The sequence below is a fragment of the Zootoca vivipara genome, chromosome 16, assembly GCF_965207765.1.
Source record: "Zootoca vivipara chromosome 16, rZooViv2.hap1.1, whole genome shotgun sequence".
Lineage (NCBI taxonomy): Eukaryota > Metazoa > Chordata > Lepidosauria > Squamata > Lacertidae > Zootoca > Zootoca vivipara.
Genome location: NC_142599.1, coordinates 27,266,722 through 27,284,045, shown reverse-complemented (window position 1 = coordinate 27,284,045; position 17,324 = coordinate 27,266,722). Strand labels below are relative to the sequence as shown.

Below are 17,324 nucleotides of genomic sequence, written 5' to 3'. Positions count from 1 at the left end.
AGAGCGGCTTCCCTTCACTCCAGGTATAACATTTAGAGGAGAGGGGGTTGTGCCATGGACCCAGCAAGGGCTCTTTCTTGGCCAGCTGGTAGGAGGAGGAATCGCAAACTGCCCCAAAACTCTATCTTGCCTTTGTAAATATGTGGGGTGCAGAATTTCTAGCTTCCCTGGGCCTCTCCCTTCGCATCAAAGGCGCCTATCCCAATTAACCCCCGTCTCCGCAAATTATTGCACAGACTCTTGGGGAGGGGGTCCGCCCTCTTCCACTGTGGCTCCTCCTCTCCCAATTAACCTCCATCTCTGCAAATTATTGCATAGACACTTTCTGGGGACATCATCAGATGCCTAGGTCTCAAGTCGTCAGGGCTGGAGTCAGACACAGCTCATTTCGAAAGACGTAAGGCTGTCAGTGAACTTCACTCTTTATTCGAGGAAACGACATTCAATCCAGCAATTTTCCCCGGTAGGTCTTGCCCCTACGGAGCAGTTGCCAGGACTGAATGTCCCTGCCTTCCACCCTTCCTAAGGCTCCTCCTCTCCCAGATGTTTGCCAAACAGTCTCAAATTGTGTCTGTGCAACTCTGACCTCTGTTCTGTGCTGTGAGTTTTCAGAGAAGAGGGTAAGGGGGAGCTTGCTGCAGCAGGAGAGGGAGACTCCCCAGATTCTTGAGCAGCCTCTTGACACCCCCATCCTCTGCTTCAGCTTCGGAGTCTGAGCTGCTCCCTGTCACCGACTCTTCCTGCTCACTAAACTCTGTTGCCCCTTCAGCATCCAGCCCCTGCTCCCCATCTTCTCCCTCTGACTTCTCCTCGGTGTCCCGCCACCAATTCCCAGGGCTCTGATTTTTCCTCCCTCCAGGGTTTCCCTTGGGGGGGGGGGTTCCCCGGCTGGTGCCTCCCACCACTCCTCTTCGTCCTGCCGGTCCCTGACACAGCTTCGGGCCCTGAAACCTTGTGGTGCAGGATGCAACCCTACTCTTGCCTGTGCGCCACCTGCCGCCGCCGCCGCCACCACTGCTGCCTGCTCACCGCTCAACTGCCAGGTGCGAGACCTTCAGCTTATCCAGCTCCTCCTGGACGCCTCCCTTGGCCCGGATCTCGGCTTCCAGGGCCGACTGCAGCTCCAACTTGGCAGAAGCCTCCACTTTCTGCAGCCGCCGTGCCTTCCAGAGGGTGTCCTGGAGCAGGAGGCAGCAGGGGAAAATGTATGCAGGGTGAGAAGAGGGGGAAGGGGGAAGAGGCCCCAACTCCTACCAGGCACCCTGAGCCTCTGGGGGCAAGGGCTTCTTCTCACTGGGGCAACCAGAATGTGGGTTGCAAAGGGGGAGGCATGCAGAGGGGGAAAGAGCCCCCCTCCCCAGTTCCTCAAGGCGTCCACGGCTCCGAGACAGGCTCTCTTACCGGAGTTTTGGGGCTCTGCGCCCCCGTCTGCTTCAGTGTTTCCACTTCCTCCATCATGTGGGTTGCCATGGCCTGGAGGTAGCCCCTCGACTCCTTCTCGTCACTCACCCTGAGATACGAGCAAAGAGGCACACAAGAGTTCAAGGCAGATGAAAATTAAATTTTCTGTTTTACAATTTAAAACACTGTGCTCATTTTTACATCTTTGACATATAAATGGCTTCCCCTTCTTCTCTTTGCATGGTTCATTATCACAAATCCCTGCATATTTTGCAAAAACTACTGTATACCATTCAGTATTTCATCACTGCACCCATCAAAGCTTATTTGCACTGTTGAATTTATCTTAATGCTGCCAGCGTTTTCAGCTGTACCCAATTATTTCCCATATATTCAAATAAATGTTTTCCAGTCTTCTCTAAACGTATGTTCTTCTTGTTCTCTTATTCTATATGTTAAGTCTTCAAGCTGCGCATATTCTGTCAACTTAAGCTGCCATTCTTCTTCGGTTGGGACCTTGCTCATTTCCCACTTTTGGGCTAACAAAACACAGGCCGCAGTAGTAGCATATATAAACAACCTTTTTTGACACCTGGGAATTTCAGTCTGAATTATCCCCAACAGAAAGGACTCTGATTTTTTGGGGGAAAGTACTTTAAATCATTCCCCCCCTCCCCATTTATTATGGATCATTTCCCAATACTCTTTTACCCTTTTACAGGTCCACCACATATGAAACAACGTTCCCTTCACTTCCTTGCATCTCCAACACTTATCTGATTCAGTCTTTTTTAATATATATAAGACTGAAAAAAGCCCTGCTTCATGCGGCACCGAGTTAAACTATGGAACTCCCTCCCACAAGACGCAGTAGCGGCCAGCAAATTAGGTGACTTTAAAAGAGGGTTAGACCACTTCGTGGAGGGCATGGCTATCAGTGGCTAATGCAGGCATAGGCAAACTCGGCCCTCCAGATGTTTTGGGACTACAACTCCCATCATCCCCAGCTAACAGGACCAGTGGTCAGGGATGACGGGAGTTGTAGTCCCAAAACATCTGGAGGGCTGAGTTTGCCTATGCCTGGGCTACTGGTTATGCCCTGCCTCTACTGCGGAGGACAAGCAATGGTTAAATTTGCCAAAACAAAGGTGCTGCAGCTCAAGCCTGAAAGCTATGCCTTCCCCATTGAATCTGGGAGCAGGCTGCGGTGAATCACCAGAGACTGGGGGGGGGAGCCACTCTGCTTATGCTCAGGTGCACCCCTGTCTTCTTCATCACTGTTCCGTGCGGCAGGCTTTACACAAAGAAGGTGCACAGAGCTGGTAACTCACCACCGCAAGATGTCCGTGATCTGCATCTCCCAGTTGGCGAAGGCTAACTTGTGGGTCTCTGAAGAGCACTGCTCTTGATCCTGCTGGGGGCTGTCGGCGCCGAGTGAATCCACCTGTTGCAGCAAAGGGGAAAAAAGCAAAGACAGAGGTGAAGAAGACAAGCTTCCCTCCTCCCTCTGCCAGGTGGGGTTGGGTGACTTCTGCAGGAAGAAGCCTGCATACAACTTTGGAGTAAAAAAACGAAAGATAGAAAGAGAGAAAGAGAGAAAGAGAGAGAGAAAGAGAGAAAGAGAGAAAGAGAGAGAGAGAGAGAGAGAGAAAGAAAGAAAGAAAGAAAGAAAGAAAGAAAGAAAGAAAGAAAGAAAGAAAGAAAGAGGCTTATATGACCATCGTGCTTGAGGATCCAGGTGACAAGTATTTAAAAGCACAGAATAAAGGACTTGGAAGACTTCATGCTTTCAGCGTTTTTTTAAGCGATGAATGGGGACTTCCTTTTTGGGATCGCACCTGAGAAGTGTGTGGCTCTGGAGAAGCTGCCTGCAGAAGCCACAATCTACAGGCTGCCGCAGCATCCCTGCATACCTTGTCTCCAAAATGCAGGGCGCCAACACCTTCCCTGGGCAGCAAACTGTGTGGTTCTTTGTGCCAGGCCTTTGGATCCAGATTTCCCCAACTAGGAAGGAAAGGCAATCGGAGAGGGAGGGGGGAGAGAGAGAGAGAGAGAGAGAAGAGAGATGGGGAGTCACTTTTCCAAACTCAGAGCTGGGGAGCGAACCTAAGAATGTGGTCTCTTTGGGTTGGATCCAGATTTCCCTAGCCCAGCGCTCCCCCTGCATGTTTGGACTACAACTCCCATCCACCCCAGCCAGCAAGGCTGTTTTGGACCACCACTCCCATCATCCAGATGGGGCTGATGGAAGTGGTAGTCCGAAATATCTGGAGAGCACCAGGTTCGGGAAGGCTGACTTAAACTGCCCCACTGATTCCCATGGGAACTAAATGCAAAGAGAGCTTAGCCTGGATCCAGCCCATAGCTCCCATTTACCACTGTCCCCCTTCTATGCCATTTGCAGAGAATGGAAACGCCAGGATCATGTTCCTTTGGCCGGTGAAGATGGCCTTGTGGTCAAAAGGCACAAGAGTACAACTGCATCCCAACAAAATCCACTGGCGCCGCCTGTCAGATTTTTGTCTTCTCTTCCTCTTAGTAATGTTTAGTTGTTTTTAAAGCAAAGCTTTGTTTATTTCAGGGACACAGAATCATAGAGTTGGAAGGCATGTATATCTTTTATGCATTAATCTTTATGTTCAGAGAATCACAGAGTTGCAGATTTGGAAGGGTACACCCAAAGGCCATCTAGTCCAACCCCCCTGCCATGCAGGAATGTTCTGATTTCAAGTGTGATTTCTGCAGCCTTCTGGAAGTTGATATTGGGTTATGTTTTGGCCTGTGGCCTAACAAAACAAATGCCATTCTAGTTTTCCTATTCCTTTGTTCTGACCAACCCACTGCACTCCCATTTTCCTTTTGCCATCCCACTTCCAACGGGTCCCTGCCTCTCCTCACCGTTCAGCCTTGGCTTTCTCCAGCTGCTCCCGGAGTTGGGCAATCTCAGCCTGGAAGGCCTCCTGCTGCCTTTCCCTGGCCTGCAGCGCCTCCCGCAGGCCTCGCACCTCCTCCTTTGTGGTATAGGAAACGCTTCCTGATCGCCTGGAGCCAGAGGCCTGGAAGAAGGACGCGTTCTGTTTCACCTGCAGGGGGCAGCAAAGTCATTCGGAGAGAAGGGCAGATGCAAACATAAATGGACTTTCCCCCCCAGATGAATGCAGAGATTTGCAGGCAGCCTTCCGGGTTTTTGGTTTTTTTGCACTTCCCCAAATTTTGCAGCACAGTTCTTGGCTCAAAAAAAAAGTACCAAAACGCATATGCCAATGCACTTTTTGCTGTTGTTGCACAGAATGCGTTCAAAAATGCACCCTTTAGGTTGAAATGCATATTCCCAAAGCTTGAATTTTGGTGATTTGGAGGTGGGTGGGAATTTGCAGTGCACTGGAAACAAGACAGGACAGAATGAAAACGAGAAGGAATAAAGATGTGGAAAGGGCCATCAGATTTCAGGGGCAAAGCGTTTTGCCTTGCATGCAAAAGGCCTCGGGTTCAACTACCTCTGGGGTCTGCAGAGAGGGCTGGGAATGTCCTCTGGCCGAAACCCTGCATTAGTGCATCTAGCCCAGTTTCGACAGTACTGGGCTAGATGCACTAATGGTGGTGACTTGGTATAAGGCAGCCTCTTCTGCGCTTACATGCAAAACTGGCACAAGCCAGATACGGACCCATCCCTCCGCCCTTCGCGGATCCTCTTTACAATGGGGCATCTCCCTCCCCACTTTGCCGAGCTATATTTACCCTCAGCTCCTCCTGCTCCTCCTTCAGCCTCCTCAGCTGCTGCTCGGCCCTCTCTCTCCCCTTCCGCTGCTTGGAGACTTCATTCATGAGACCCTCAATCCGAGCCTCCAGCTACAGAGGAGAAGAAGCACTTGATTGTAGATGCTACTGACTGCGGTGGGGGAAGAACGTCTGGAGTGGGGGGGGCAGATTTCTGGGGTCTTTACTGCCCTACTCCCCATCCCCAAGCAGCTCCTGAGGCTACAGAAGCCCAGGAAGTGACTTCCTTGAGAGTTTCCTTCATGCATCTGTGTGATATATGTCCTAAGAATATCTAGCATCTATGGAAACGGCCCTAAAAGAATCATAGTGAGGTTACAGGGAACCAGGCAGAGGGCCTTCTCGGTAGTGGCGCCCGCCCTGTGGAACGCCCTCCCATCAGATGTCAAGGAAATAAACAACTATCGGACTTTTAAAAGACATCTTGTTCAGGAAACTTTTTAACGTCTGATGTTTTATCACATTATTATTATTATTATTATTATTATTATTATTATTATTATTATTATCATTATCATTATTATACATTAGGAAGAACTTCCTGACAGTAAGAGCTGTTCGGCAGTGGAATTTGCTACCAAGGAGTGTGGTGGAGTCTCCTTCTTTGGAGGTCTTTAAGCAGAGGCTTGACAGCCATCTGTCAGGAATGCTTTGATGGTGTTTCCTGCTTGGCAGGGGGTTGGACTGGATGGCCCTTGTGGTCTCTTCCAACTCTATGATTCTATGATTATTATTTCTGTTGGGAGCTGCCCAGAGTGACTGGGGAAATAACAAACAAATTATTATTATTATTATTATTATTATTATTATTATTATTATTATTATTATTGAGTTGGGAGAGACCCATCTAGTCCAATCCCCAGCAATGCAGCTTTCCCTTACAGGCATCGAACTTGCAACCTTGGCGTTGCAAGCACCACGCTCTAACCCATTGAGCTATCCATGGGAAGAGCCTAGCTGTTGGATCAGGCCCAAAAATAAAAATAAGTGCAGGATCTAAGAATCACAAATGGTGTTCTCCCAGGTATTTTGGACTACAACTCCCATCAGCCTAACCCACCTCGCAGGGTTGTGGTGGTGATTATTTGAGGAAAGGGGAGAATGGCGTACCCTACCTGGTGCTCCTTGGGGAGGAAAGGAGGGATAGAAATGCAAGGAACGAACGACTAAATAAAATGTGGGGGTACCTCTTTGCGCCCGTTCTCCGAGCGTGCCAGCTCCTTGCGCAGGCCCTCCACCCTCCGCGAGGCCGCCTCCGTCTCCTCCTGCCGCTCTCGCAGCTGCCGGGAGTGTCTCAGCAGCTGGGCTCGCAGTTCCCCGCACTTGGCCTCAGCACTCTGCAGCTCCTCAGAGGTGTCCTTGTGCTGCAGCTGTTCTTCCTGCAGCTCCCAGGCCTGAGCTTGGAGCTGCTCCTGGGCTTTGGCCAGATCCTGCCCCCCCCACCAAAAAAGAGGCAGCGGTGGTGTAGTGGTTAGAGTGTTGGACCAGGACCTGGGAGTGACCAGGGTTCGAATCTCCACCCAGCCATCATGAAGCTTGCTGGGGGTGTCCCTGGTGGCCAGTCACTGCCTCTCAGACTGAACTACCTCACAGGGGTGTCGTGAGGATTAAATGAGGAGGGAATGAACCACGGGCACCAGCCTGAGTGCCTTGTGGAAAAGGTGAGTTATATAAAAGAAATATATAAATAAAACAAAATAAAGGCGCTGTCAGAGTTGGACCCACATGCTCAAGCCTCAAAGAGAGAGAGAGAAAGAGAGAGAGAGAGAGACTGGAACAAAATCAGCCAGTTTCTTCAAAATGTTCAGAAGCTCAAAAATGAACACGCTTTGTGTAAAGCAAAAAAAAAAAGGGGGGGGGACTGTTTCTAGTCCTCATTTTAAAGATTCCACACCCCAGCAACTATTGCTCATGATGTGGAATCCCCTCATTCTCCTCCCACGGCTAAAGCGTTTGCCATGAAACCCTATTAAAATGACCCCGTTTTAGTGAACGATGCCAGGCTTATCAGCCTCGATTTGCCAGCTGCGAAAATGGGAACAATGTAAATTGCATCTCCCCAGGTGAAGATTCAGGACGGAGGGGCATTTTGTAAGAAGTGAAACCTGCAACAAAATGTTGCAGAATACCCTTGCCCGCTTAAGGGGAATGGTTCCTGATCGACAGGCCGGCCGGCCACCCATTCCTTCCTTTTGACTCCCCACTCCCCAATCCATTTTCCATTCTTCTAACATCCCACCAAGAACGCTCAGTCCTTTATGAGTTCTTCTGGGTGTCCCCGGTGTTTTTTTTCCACATGTTTGGTTCATCTCAACAAACATTGGGACTCCCCGGAGGAATGCTCCCTTGTCCTCCATTTTGGCTCCACCCCCCACTTGAGGTCCTTATTAGAGGGAGTGACTGTCCCCCCTTGCAGAATCTGAAGGCTGGGAGCTCCTGGGCTCTCTTTGGCAGAACAGACAATGCCTTTCCTTGGCCAGAAACTACCGCCCCACTATGATGGGGCCCAGGTGGGATACGGTACCTGTAGTGCTTCATTCTTCTCCTCCTCCAGAATCCTCACGCGTTCCTCCAGGGTCTTCACCTGTCTCGATTCCACCTGGTCAAGCTGCTGCCTTTGAACCTTGTCGCTCTCCAACCGATTCTCTGGAAGGGAAGGTACATGAGCCCCAGATGCAATCTGGAGATCCCCCTTTCCCCTTCCAGCTGCCGGCACCAGTGGACCTTCTGAGCCCGTCTCCTCCACAGTGTCAGGGTTAGCTGTGGTTCCTGCATTGCAGTGGGTTCGACTAGATGACCCCTGGGTTCCCATCCAACACTACAATTCTGCGATCCTACCAAATGGGGCAAATGTCTTCCCAAAGACATCTGAAGGCCAAGTTTTTATTGTTTGATGTTTTGCTGTGTTTTTATCATGTTGGAAGCTGCCCAAAGTTGGTTGGGGCAACCCAGTTGGATGGGTGGGGTATAAGCAATTAACAATAGTAGTAGTATTCGTAAACGGGGTAACTGTGCCCCTGAAAGACCAGGTGTGCAGCCTGGGAGTCATTTTGGACTCACAGCTGTCCATGGAGGCGCAGGTCAATTCTGTGTCCGGGGCAGCTGTCTATCAGCTTCATCTGGTACGCAGGCTGAGACCCTACCTGCCTGCAGACTGTCTCGCCAGAGTGGTGCATGCTCTGGTTATCTCCCGCTTGGATTACTGCAATGCGCTCTACGTGGGGCTACCTTTGAAGGTGACCCGGAAACTACAACTAATCCAGAATGTGGCAGCTGGACTGCCGACTAGGAGCGGCCGCCGAGACCACATAACACCGGTCTTGAAAGACCTACATTGGCTCCCAGTACGTTTCCGAGCACAATTCAAAGTGTTGGTGCTGACCTTTAAAGCCCTAAATAGCCTCGGTCCAGTATACCTGAAGGAGCGTCTCCACCCCCATTGTTCTGCCCGGACACTGAGGTCCAGCGCCGAGGGCCTTCTGGCGGTTCCCTCGTTGTGAGAAGCCAAGTTACAGGGAACCAGGCAGAAGGCCTTCTCGGTAGTATCACCCACCCTCTGGAATGCCCTCCCACCAGAGGTCAGAGAGATAAACAAATACCTGACATTTAGAAAATACCTAAAGGCAGCCCTGTTTAGGGAAGTTTTTAATCTGTGATATTTGATGTATTTTGATGTTTGTTGGAAGCTGCCCAGAGTGGCAGGGGAAGCCCAGCCAGATGGGTGGGGTATAAATAAATTGTTGTTGTTGTTGTTGTTGTTGTTGTTGTTGTTGTTGTAATTCTGCAAGGGGTTACGATGACCTAGGGGAGCACCTAAGGTCTGCTGAGGCACTTGTCCATCTTTCTGCTCCACAGAATTTCAACATTTTCCACCTGAGAGGGTCATTTCCCTCTGCCTAAAGACGGGACAGGCTGCCCCCTGCTCCTTTAAGAGCTCAGGGAGGAATAGGAGGAGAAGGCCTTGCCTTTCCCAAAGCCCCACCAGTGCCCAGGTACCTGCCAACTGCTTCTGCAAAGCCGCCATCTCGTTCTGGAGGCTCCTGAACTCGGAGTCCTTGGCCAGAGTCTTGGAAGGGGATTTTGCCAGAGAATCTGCACAAGGGGTGACAGAAGGGCGTAAAAACACAAGATGAGCGCCACGGTCTGCCTAGCCCAGCCTCCAGGTGCTCCGAAGGGAAGCCCGTGAGCAGGATAGGTCCCTCCAGACTACCTGCCCCCAAACCTCTGAACCCCACAGAGCAGGAATGGGGGACCTCTGGCCCTCCAGATGTGGCAGGACTCCATCTCCCAACAACCCCAGCCGGCATGGCTAATAGCCAAGCATGATGGGAGTTGTAGTCCCGATCCCCCACCTTGGCTTTTAGAGCCATTGTGGTCCGCTGTCAGTGAGAGACAGGTCCTTCCTGAGTCGGTCGACAGTTATTTTGAAGGCATTATTCAGGGCCAAACTAAACTTGAAATTTAGACACACCCCCAACAGCACAGTATGCTTAAGGCACATTAGTACCACTTTAAACAGCCGTGGTTTCCCCCCTCCACAAAGAAGTCTAGGAGCTGTTGTTTTTTAGGGTGCTGGGAGTTGTGAGGAAACCTTGCCATTTCCCTCACAGAAATGGCATTCCCTGGGGTGAGGGATTGGTTGTTAAACCCCTCTGGGAATTGTGGCTTCGGGAGGGGAATGAGCAGTCTCCTACTGACTCCCAGCGCCCTTTGTTGTTGTTTAGTCATTTAGTCGTGTCCGACTCTTCGTGACCCCATGGACCATAGCACGCCAGGCACTCCTGTCTTCCACTGCCTCCCGCAGTTTGGTCAAACTCATGTTCGTGGCTTCGAGAACACTGTCCAACCATCTTGTCCTCTGTCGTCCCCTTCTCCTTCTTGTGCCCTCAATCTTTCCCAACATCAGGGTCTTTTCCAGGGAGTCTTCTCTTCTCATGAGGTGGCCAAAGTATTGGAGCCTGAGCTTCAGGATCTGTCCTTCCAGTGAGCACTCAGGGCTGATTTCCTTCGGAATGGGTAGGTTTGATCTTCTTGCAGTCCATGGGATTCTCAAGAGTCTCCTCCAGCACCATAATTCAAAAGCATCAATTCTTCGGCGCCCAGCGCCCTTACCGAACTACAACTCCCAGAAATGTGATAGATAGATAGATAGATGGATAGATATAGATGATAGATATAGATAGATAGATAGATAGATAGATAGATAGATAGATAGATAGATAGATGATAGATGGATGTGGCAGATAAGTACCTTGTAGTTTTCGGGCCAGCTCCATTTTCTCCCTTTCCAGGTGGCGGATTCTCTTCTCTAGCCGGGCAGTGCTGGAGGGAGAGGGCAGGTGCCTCTCGGAAAGGAGGCTGCAGGGATAAACGAGAGGAGGTTGCAGGGTCAAGGCCCTTGTCTGTTTTGCATACTTTTGCATGAACATGGCACGCCTCGGGCAAACAACCAACGAGGGTGTATAAAACAAACTGGCAAGGCTTCGCGTTTGCCGGAGATGAGATTGAGGAGTAGCAGTTAGAAGGCTGAGCTGGGGGTGGTCAAAATCCAGGGCTCAAATCCTCTCTCAGCTACAAAGGGGGGACCTCAAGCCACTTTCTCTGTCAGATCCCGCCCCCAAATCCCACCGCATATACTGAGAATAAAATGGAGACTCCACACACCTCCCAGAAGTGAAGGTAAATCCCACAAAAGGCAGGTGGTGGCCAGAGAAAGCAGCGTGGGATACAGGCGGAAGTGTCTCCTAGGAAGGAAAGGACAAATTGATAGAATCGTAGGATCGCAGGGTTAGAAGGAACCTCAAGGGACGTCCCCCCCCCCCCCGAACAACAATACTTCTGCAAACCTTGGGATTTCCCCGAATCTGCTCTTGAGAATGGGTGGCACTGTTATGGCTGCGAAAGGATCAGCACTCACCCCGCCCTTGCACATTGCTATTATTATTATTATTATTATTATTATTATTATTATCATTATCATTATCATTATCATTATTATCATTATTATTACAACGCCTTCTCTCGCCGCAGGCGTTTTTTACAAAAACAAAACAACAAGCGCGGGGGAAATATTAAAAACAACACACTTTAAAAGGCTATAGACCATTGACAGCCAAAGCCCTGCTTGAAGAGGGATGTTTTCGCCTGGCACCTAAAGATATGCAACGATGGCATCAGATGAGCCTCCCTAGGAGAGCATTTCACAAATAGGGAGCCACCACTGAAAAGACCCTGTTCTCATATTGCCACCCTCTGGACCTCTGGCGGAGGGGGCACATGAAGACTGCAGGATCTGGGCCAGTTTTTATGTGGGGAGGTGGTCCTTGAGATATTGGGGTCCTAAACCACAGAGGACTTTATAGGAAAAGCCAGCAATGTTGAATTGGGTGACCAGTGCAGTTGGGCCAGGATTGGTGTTATGTGCTCAGACCGTCTTTCCCCGGTCTGTCGAATTCTGCACCAGCTGAAGTTTCCAAACTGTCTTCAGAGGCAGCCCCATGTATAACGTCTATATTAGAACAGTCCTGAAAGTGAGACAAGTTCCTCCCCTACCGACTCCTTGATCATGTCGTCGGCGACGTCGAAGTTGGATGTGTCGGCCGGGCTGGCCACCTCGGGCAAGTAGGGCGGGGCACTTTTGCGGATGTTGTCCCAGTCGATGCCTTTGAAGAAGGGGTGGCGCTTGAAATCCTCAATGCCCTTCTGGCCCAGGCGCAGCTCCTGGCGGCACAGCAGCCCTCGGATGAGGTCCTTGGCACTCTCCGAGACGTCGGTGATGTCCGTCGGAAACTGCAGGTGGTCCTGCGTGTGAGAGATGCCAAGGGGGAATCAGGGGGCGCAGCAGGCAACAAGCACCCTCCGCGCTTGTGGGGGCAAGGAGGGCATATCAAAAAGCCCTGAGGTAGGGGTTGCTGGGAACTGAAAATAAATCTGCAATCTTTCAGGACTCTTCTTATGTCTTTATCCTGAGTTTTTGAATGTTTTATATAGGTTTTTCAGAGAATCATAGAGTTGGAAGGGGGCATGAGGGTCATCTAGTCCTACCCCCTATAATGCAGGAATCTTTTGTCCGACATGGGCCTCGAACCCATGACCCTGAGATTAAGAGTTTTGTTTTGTATCCTCTTAGCATTTTTCTGTTGACTGCCCTACGCTCTTTTGGGAGGAAGAGCAGTATACAAACATAATAAAAAGATAGGAATATGTATTTAGAATTTCCACCTGACGCCAAAGAATGTGTTCCCTCAGGAGCAACAGCAAAGACTAAGCCAGAGGAGGGAAGCAGGGGGTAAGGCAAGCATCTCCAAACTGCGGCCCTCCAGATGTTTTGGCCTACAACTCCCATGATCCCTAGCTAACAGGACCTGTGGTCAGGGATGATGGGAATTGTAGCCCAAAACATCTGGAGGGCTGAAGTTTTGGGATGCCTGGGGTAAGGGAATCATTTTTGACCCCAGATCTTGCACCCCCTACCCTGCACCAGTCTTGAGACAGCAATAACATGTGCTGCAGTGGTTGGAGTGTCGGCCTGGGCCCTGGTTCGAATCCCCACTCAGCCATGAGGCTCACTAGGTGTGCCCTTGGGGCCAGTCACTGCCTCTCAACCCTAACCTACCTCACAAGGCTGTTGTTGTTGTTGTTGTGGGGATTAAATGGGACAGAGGAGAACTATGTACACCACCTTGAGCTCCTCGGAGGAAATAAGAGGTAGAAATGTAAAAATAAAACAGAGAGACCATGTGGCTGAGTGGTTAGAGGGTCAGACTAAGACCTGGGAGAGACACCAGGGCCCAATTTCCTACTTTTGCCACCATGGAGCTCACCGGGGGATGATCTTGAGCTCAGTCACTGCCTCTCATCCTAATCTACTCGCAGGGTTGTTGTTGTGGGGATTAAATGAGGAGAACTACATGTGCCACACTTTGAGCTTCACAGTGGGTGAGGGGTAAAGGTGGCAAATAAATAAATAAATAAATTAAATTCCCTTCCTTCTAAACCTCGTAAACCCACCTGCCTGTGGTTTGGGGCTGTCCAGCCAATTCTGCTAAGTAAAGCCCAGGTCTCTGTGCTACAGGTGAAACTCGGAAAATTAGAATATCGTCGAAAAGCGCATTCATTTCAGTAACGCAACTTAAAAGGTGAAATCAATATATGAGATAGATGCATGACATGCAAAGCGAGATATGTCAAGCCCTTATTTGTTGTAATTGTGATTATTTGTCGTTAGGCCGGGTCAATTATAAATGGAATGTAATTAATGAAATGTACGGTAATAGCGATGTTTCTTTTTGTATTATTGCAACTATTTGTTTTATTACTGTGGAATTTCCAAAAGAAAGTATTTGTAAAAATTAAAATAAAAAAACAGTAAGTTGCATTACGGAACTAAATGCACTTTTCGACGATATTCTAATTTCCCGAGTTTCACCTGTATAGTCCCCCCCCCACCTGATGGTGCCCCTGAACTAAAGTGGCATTTCACCTCGTCTGCCCCTCTGGCCCACCCAATGGAGGGATCAACCCTCTTCCTCCCTCCCCAGCCTTACCCAAAGATCCCATACAGAAGGCATTAGGAAAACAGGCCCACCACCAACTCTCCCGTTTGTTCTGTGGCCCCACAGCTGCCTCCCCCAACCCCACCCTGATCTTGCTCTGCCCCACTCACCTCATGGTTCATGATCTTGCCGTAGGTCTCGACCAAGGACTCGGCGTAGAACGGGGTCTCTCCGAAGAGCAGCTCGTACATGCAGACCCCCAGGGACCACCAGTCGCACTCGGGGCCGTATTTCCCTTTCCTGTCCTCCATGGCCTGCAGGATCTCTGGGGAGATGTAATCGGGGGTCCCCACAGCCACGGAAGACTCCACCTGGGGGTGGGCAGAGAAGGGCAGAGAGAATCTGGACTCCAGCTCAGCTGCATCGTTCCCCGACGGGCAGCGCGATGTAGTGGTTGGAGGGTCGGACTAGGACCTGGGAGAGACCACGGTTCGAATCCCCTCACTCAGCCATGAAGCTCACTGGGGGTGACCTTGACCTCAGTCCCTGCATCTCTGTCTAACCTACCTCACAGGGATGTTGTTGTGTAGATAAAATGAGGAGAATGGTGCGCCCCACCTTGAGCTCCTTGCAGGAAAAGCTGGGATATACAGGTGAAACTCGGAAAATTAGAATACAGTATCGTCGAAAAGTGCATTTATTTCAGTAATGCAACTTAAAAGGGGAAACCAATAGATGAGATAGATGCATGACATGCAAAGCAGGATATGTCAAGCCTTTATTTGTTGTAACTGTAATTATTTGCCGTTAGGCGGGTCAATTATAAATGGAATGCAATTAACGAAATGTAATAGCGATGTTTATTTTTGTATTGTTGTAACTATTTGTTTTATTACCGTGGAATTTCCAAAAGAAAGCATTTGTAAAAATAAAAATAAAAATTAATAAGTTGCATTACTGAAGTAAATGCACTTTTTGACGCTATTCTAATTTCCCGAGTTTCACCTGTAAATACATGAACCTCCTCTAGATTGGGGGTGCTGAGGGTCACCACACCTCAAGGACCATTCATCACAGGTTGCACCCAAGCAGGGAGGGTCAGGGTCAGAGTCAGTCCTAGCGATTCTCATCCCCCCCCCGGACACTCACCATGCCGTCCGAACGCAGGCGCAGGCAAGAGCCAAAGTCAGCCAGGCGAATGTGGCCGTTGGTGTCGATGAGGATGTTGTCCGGTTTGATGTCCCTGCAGAGGGGGGAGCCACGGCGGTGAGCAAGAGTCCCGCCTGATAGGGCTGGCGTTGCGGGGGGGTCAGTGGCCAGAAGGAGCGGGGCCTGAAACTGGGACTCATTGAGGGTCTGGGGGTCAGAGGACCCCAAGAGTCCCACTTCTGTCTTCCAGAGGAAGGAGAGTCTGGCAGGCTGGGATGAAAGCCACGGCTGGATTAACCATTAAGCAAAATAAGCACGTGCTCAGGGCATCGAGGGAAGAATTTTTCCATTGCAGGATTTTTAACGTTGATAGTTGCAAATTGCTCAGCTAGGTGTTCGTTTTTTCAGTTGGAAGTATATTATAAGTCCCCAACAAAACAACTACGTGACAAGGAAGGCTTGGATGCCTTATCTCGACTAAGCATAAAAGCAGATGTGTGACGTGAGATTAGTTTTGAGGATCTGATCAAAGATTTTGCAATTAGAAACAGGAGAAAAATTCTCAGATGTAAGTAAAGTGGAAGTATGCAAAAATAAACATCCTTTACCACCTTACTGCAGGTTTTGTTTCATTTCGAAAAAAATAAATTTTATGATTGTTTATATTTTGAATTAGATACCAAAATATTTTAAGTGCTTAGGGTCTCTAAAGGTCTTAATCTGAACAGATAAAAGGGAGAGAAGAGGAAACTCTGCCTGTATGGCAATATCTTCTGCTTCCAAGTTACAGGGAACCAGGCAGAGGGCCTTCTCGGTAGTGGCACCCGCCCTGTGGAACGCCCTCCCACCAGATGTCAAAAAGAAAAACAACTACAGTACCAGACTTTTAGAGGACATCTGAAGGCAGCCCTGTTTAGGGAAGCTTTTAATCTTTAAGAAATTAGTGTATTTTAATATTTCTGTTGGAAGCCGCCCAGAGTGGCTGGGGAAAATTTATTATTATTAAAATTATTATTCCACTTGGGGTTAGTAGGGAGACCAGATGTCATTCTTCCCCATTTTAGGAGTAAGGAAACTGAGGCAGGAGGGCGTTTCCCTGCCAGTTCCAGAGGCAGGCAGGCGAACTTACCTGTGGACGTATTGGAGCTGATGGAGGGAGTGGATGGCCAGGACCATCTCAGCCACGTAGAAGCAAGCCATGTCCTCAGGCAGGCGGTCCTCAAACTTGCTGAGGAGGGTGAGGAGGTCCCCTCCCGCGTAGTAATCCATCACTAGGTACTGCGGAAAGGAGGAGCGAATTACAGAAGAGTGGTGGGGGGGGGTCAGCAGGCCTCACACAATCACTTACTCTCTCTGCTGCCTGCAAACGAGGAAGGTCCCGGGTTCAAATCTCTGCCATCTCCAGTTTGAGGATACCAGAGAGGAGGGCTTGGGGGGGGGGATTCTCCTCTCTGCCCAAGACTATAAAAGGTAAAGGGACCCCTGACCATTAGGTCCAGTCGTGACTGACTCTGGGGTTGCAGCGCTCATCTCGTGTTATTGGCCAAGGGAGCCGGCGTACAGCTTCCAGGTCATGTGGCCAGCATGACAAAGCCACTTCTGGCGAACCAGAGCAGCACACGGAAACGCCGTTTACCTTCCCGCTTGGAGCGGTACCTATTTATCTACTTGCACTTTTTGCCGTGCTTTCAAACTGCTAGGTTGGCAGGAGCTGGGACCGAGTAACAGTAGTTCACCCTGTCACGGGGATTCGAACCGCCGACCTTCTGATCGGCAAGCCCTAGGCTCAGTGGTTTAACCCACAGTGCCACCCACGTCCCGCCCAGGACTATACAAGGGTTTGAATGGCCACCTGTCAGGGACTCTTCAGTTTAGTTGTGATTCTTGCATTGCAGGGGGCTGGACTGGATGGCCTCTGGGGATGCCCTCTGCTATAATTCTAAGACCCGAGAGCAGTGTTAGCCAACCTGGTGCCCTTCCAGATGTTTTGGAAAGCCCCAGTAATCAGGGGCAATGACCCTTGCAGCCCAAAACACCTTGCGGTCACCAAGTTGAGGGAGATGGCACTTCTTTTGAAGCCCCCAGCACTGCGTTGTGCGATGAGGCTCACCAGGTAGTGATCGTCCTGGAAGGCGAAGTGCAAGGTGGTGATCCATTGCCTGTCCCCGCGGACCAGCACATCTCTCTCCTCCCGGAAACAAGCCGTCTGCAGGGAGGAAAAGGCAGAGGGAAAGGAGCTGAGATGCAAAGGAAACTCATTTTATTTTTATTTTCTGGCTCCCCACCCTTGTGCTAAATGGACCCCCCCCCAAGGCTCTGTACTCATCAGCCTTGAAAGAAACGTCTTCTGCTTCTCAGACAGGGCCTGGCACATGATGGGGGGGGGCGCATACCTCTGCTCTCTTCAGCATTTCCCATTTGTGCAGAATCTTCATGGCATAAACCTCCTCCGTCTGTTTCATTCTCACAACCGCCACCTGGTGCAGAGGGGGGGGGGACCAC

General features: G+C 50.0%; 1 protein-coding gene across 2 annotated transcripts in view; it reads right to left on the bottom strand.

Annotated features, from left to right (window-relative positions):
- Positions 1 to 17,324, bottom strand: part of CDC42BPG (CDC42 binding protein kinase gamma) — a 57,664-nt gene that overhangs the window by 18,249 nt on the left and 22,091 nt on the right. For both annotated transcript variants that reach the window (XM_060269735.2, XM_035097811.3), the window contains exons 3-19: positions 17,216 to 17,299; positions 16,933 to 17,028; positions 15,952 to 16,100; positions 14,823 to 14,916; positions 13,844 to 14,044; positions 11,731 to 11,979; positions 10,843 to 10,922; positions 10,430 to 10,536; positions 9,175 to 9,270; positions 7,703 to 7,824; positions 6,366 to 6,608; positions 5,140 to 5,250; positions 4,300 to 4,484; positions 3,315 to 3,405; positions 2,733 to 2,845; positions 1,402 to 1,510; positions 1,030 to 1,178 (exon numbers count right to left, since the gene is read on the bottom strand). In XM_060269735.2, coding sequence (XP_060125718.2) covers positions 1,030 to 1,178; positions 1,402 to 1,510; positions 2,733 to 2,845; positions 3,315 to 3,405; positions 4,300 to 4,484; positions 5,140 to 5,250; positions 6,366 to 6,608; positions 7,703 to 7,824; positions 9,175 to 9,270; positions 10,430 to 10,536; positions 10,843 to 10,922; positions 11,731 to 11,979; positions 13,844 to 14,044; positions 14,823 to 14,916; positions 15,952 to 16,100; positions 16,933 to 17,028; positions 17,216 to 17,299 — 2,279 coding nt within the window. The remainder of the gene's footprint in view (positions 1 to 1,029; positions 1,179 to 1,401; positions 1,511 to 2,732; positions 2,846 to 3,314; positions 3,406 to 4,299; positions 4,485 to 5,139; positions 5,251 to 6,365; positions 6,609 to 7,702; positions 7,825 to 9,174; positions 9,271 to 10,429; positions 10,537 to 10,842; positions 10,923 to 11,730; positions 11,980 to 13,843; positions 14,045 to 14,822; positions 14,917 to 15,951; positions 16,101 to 16,932; positions 17,029 to 17,215; positions 17,300 to 17,324) is intronic.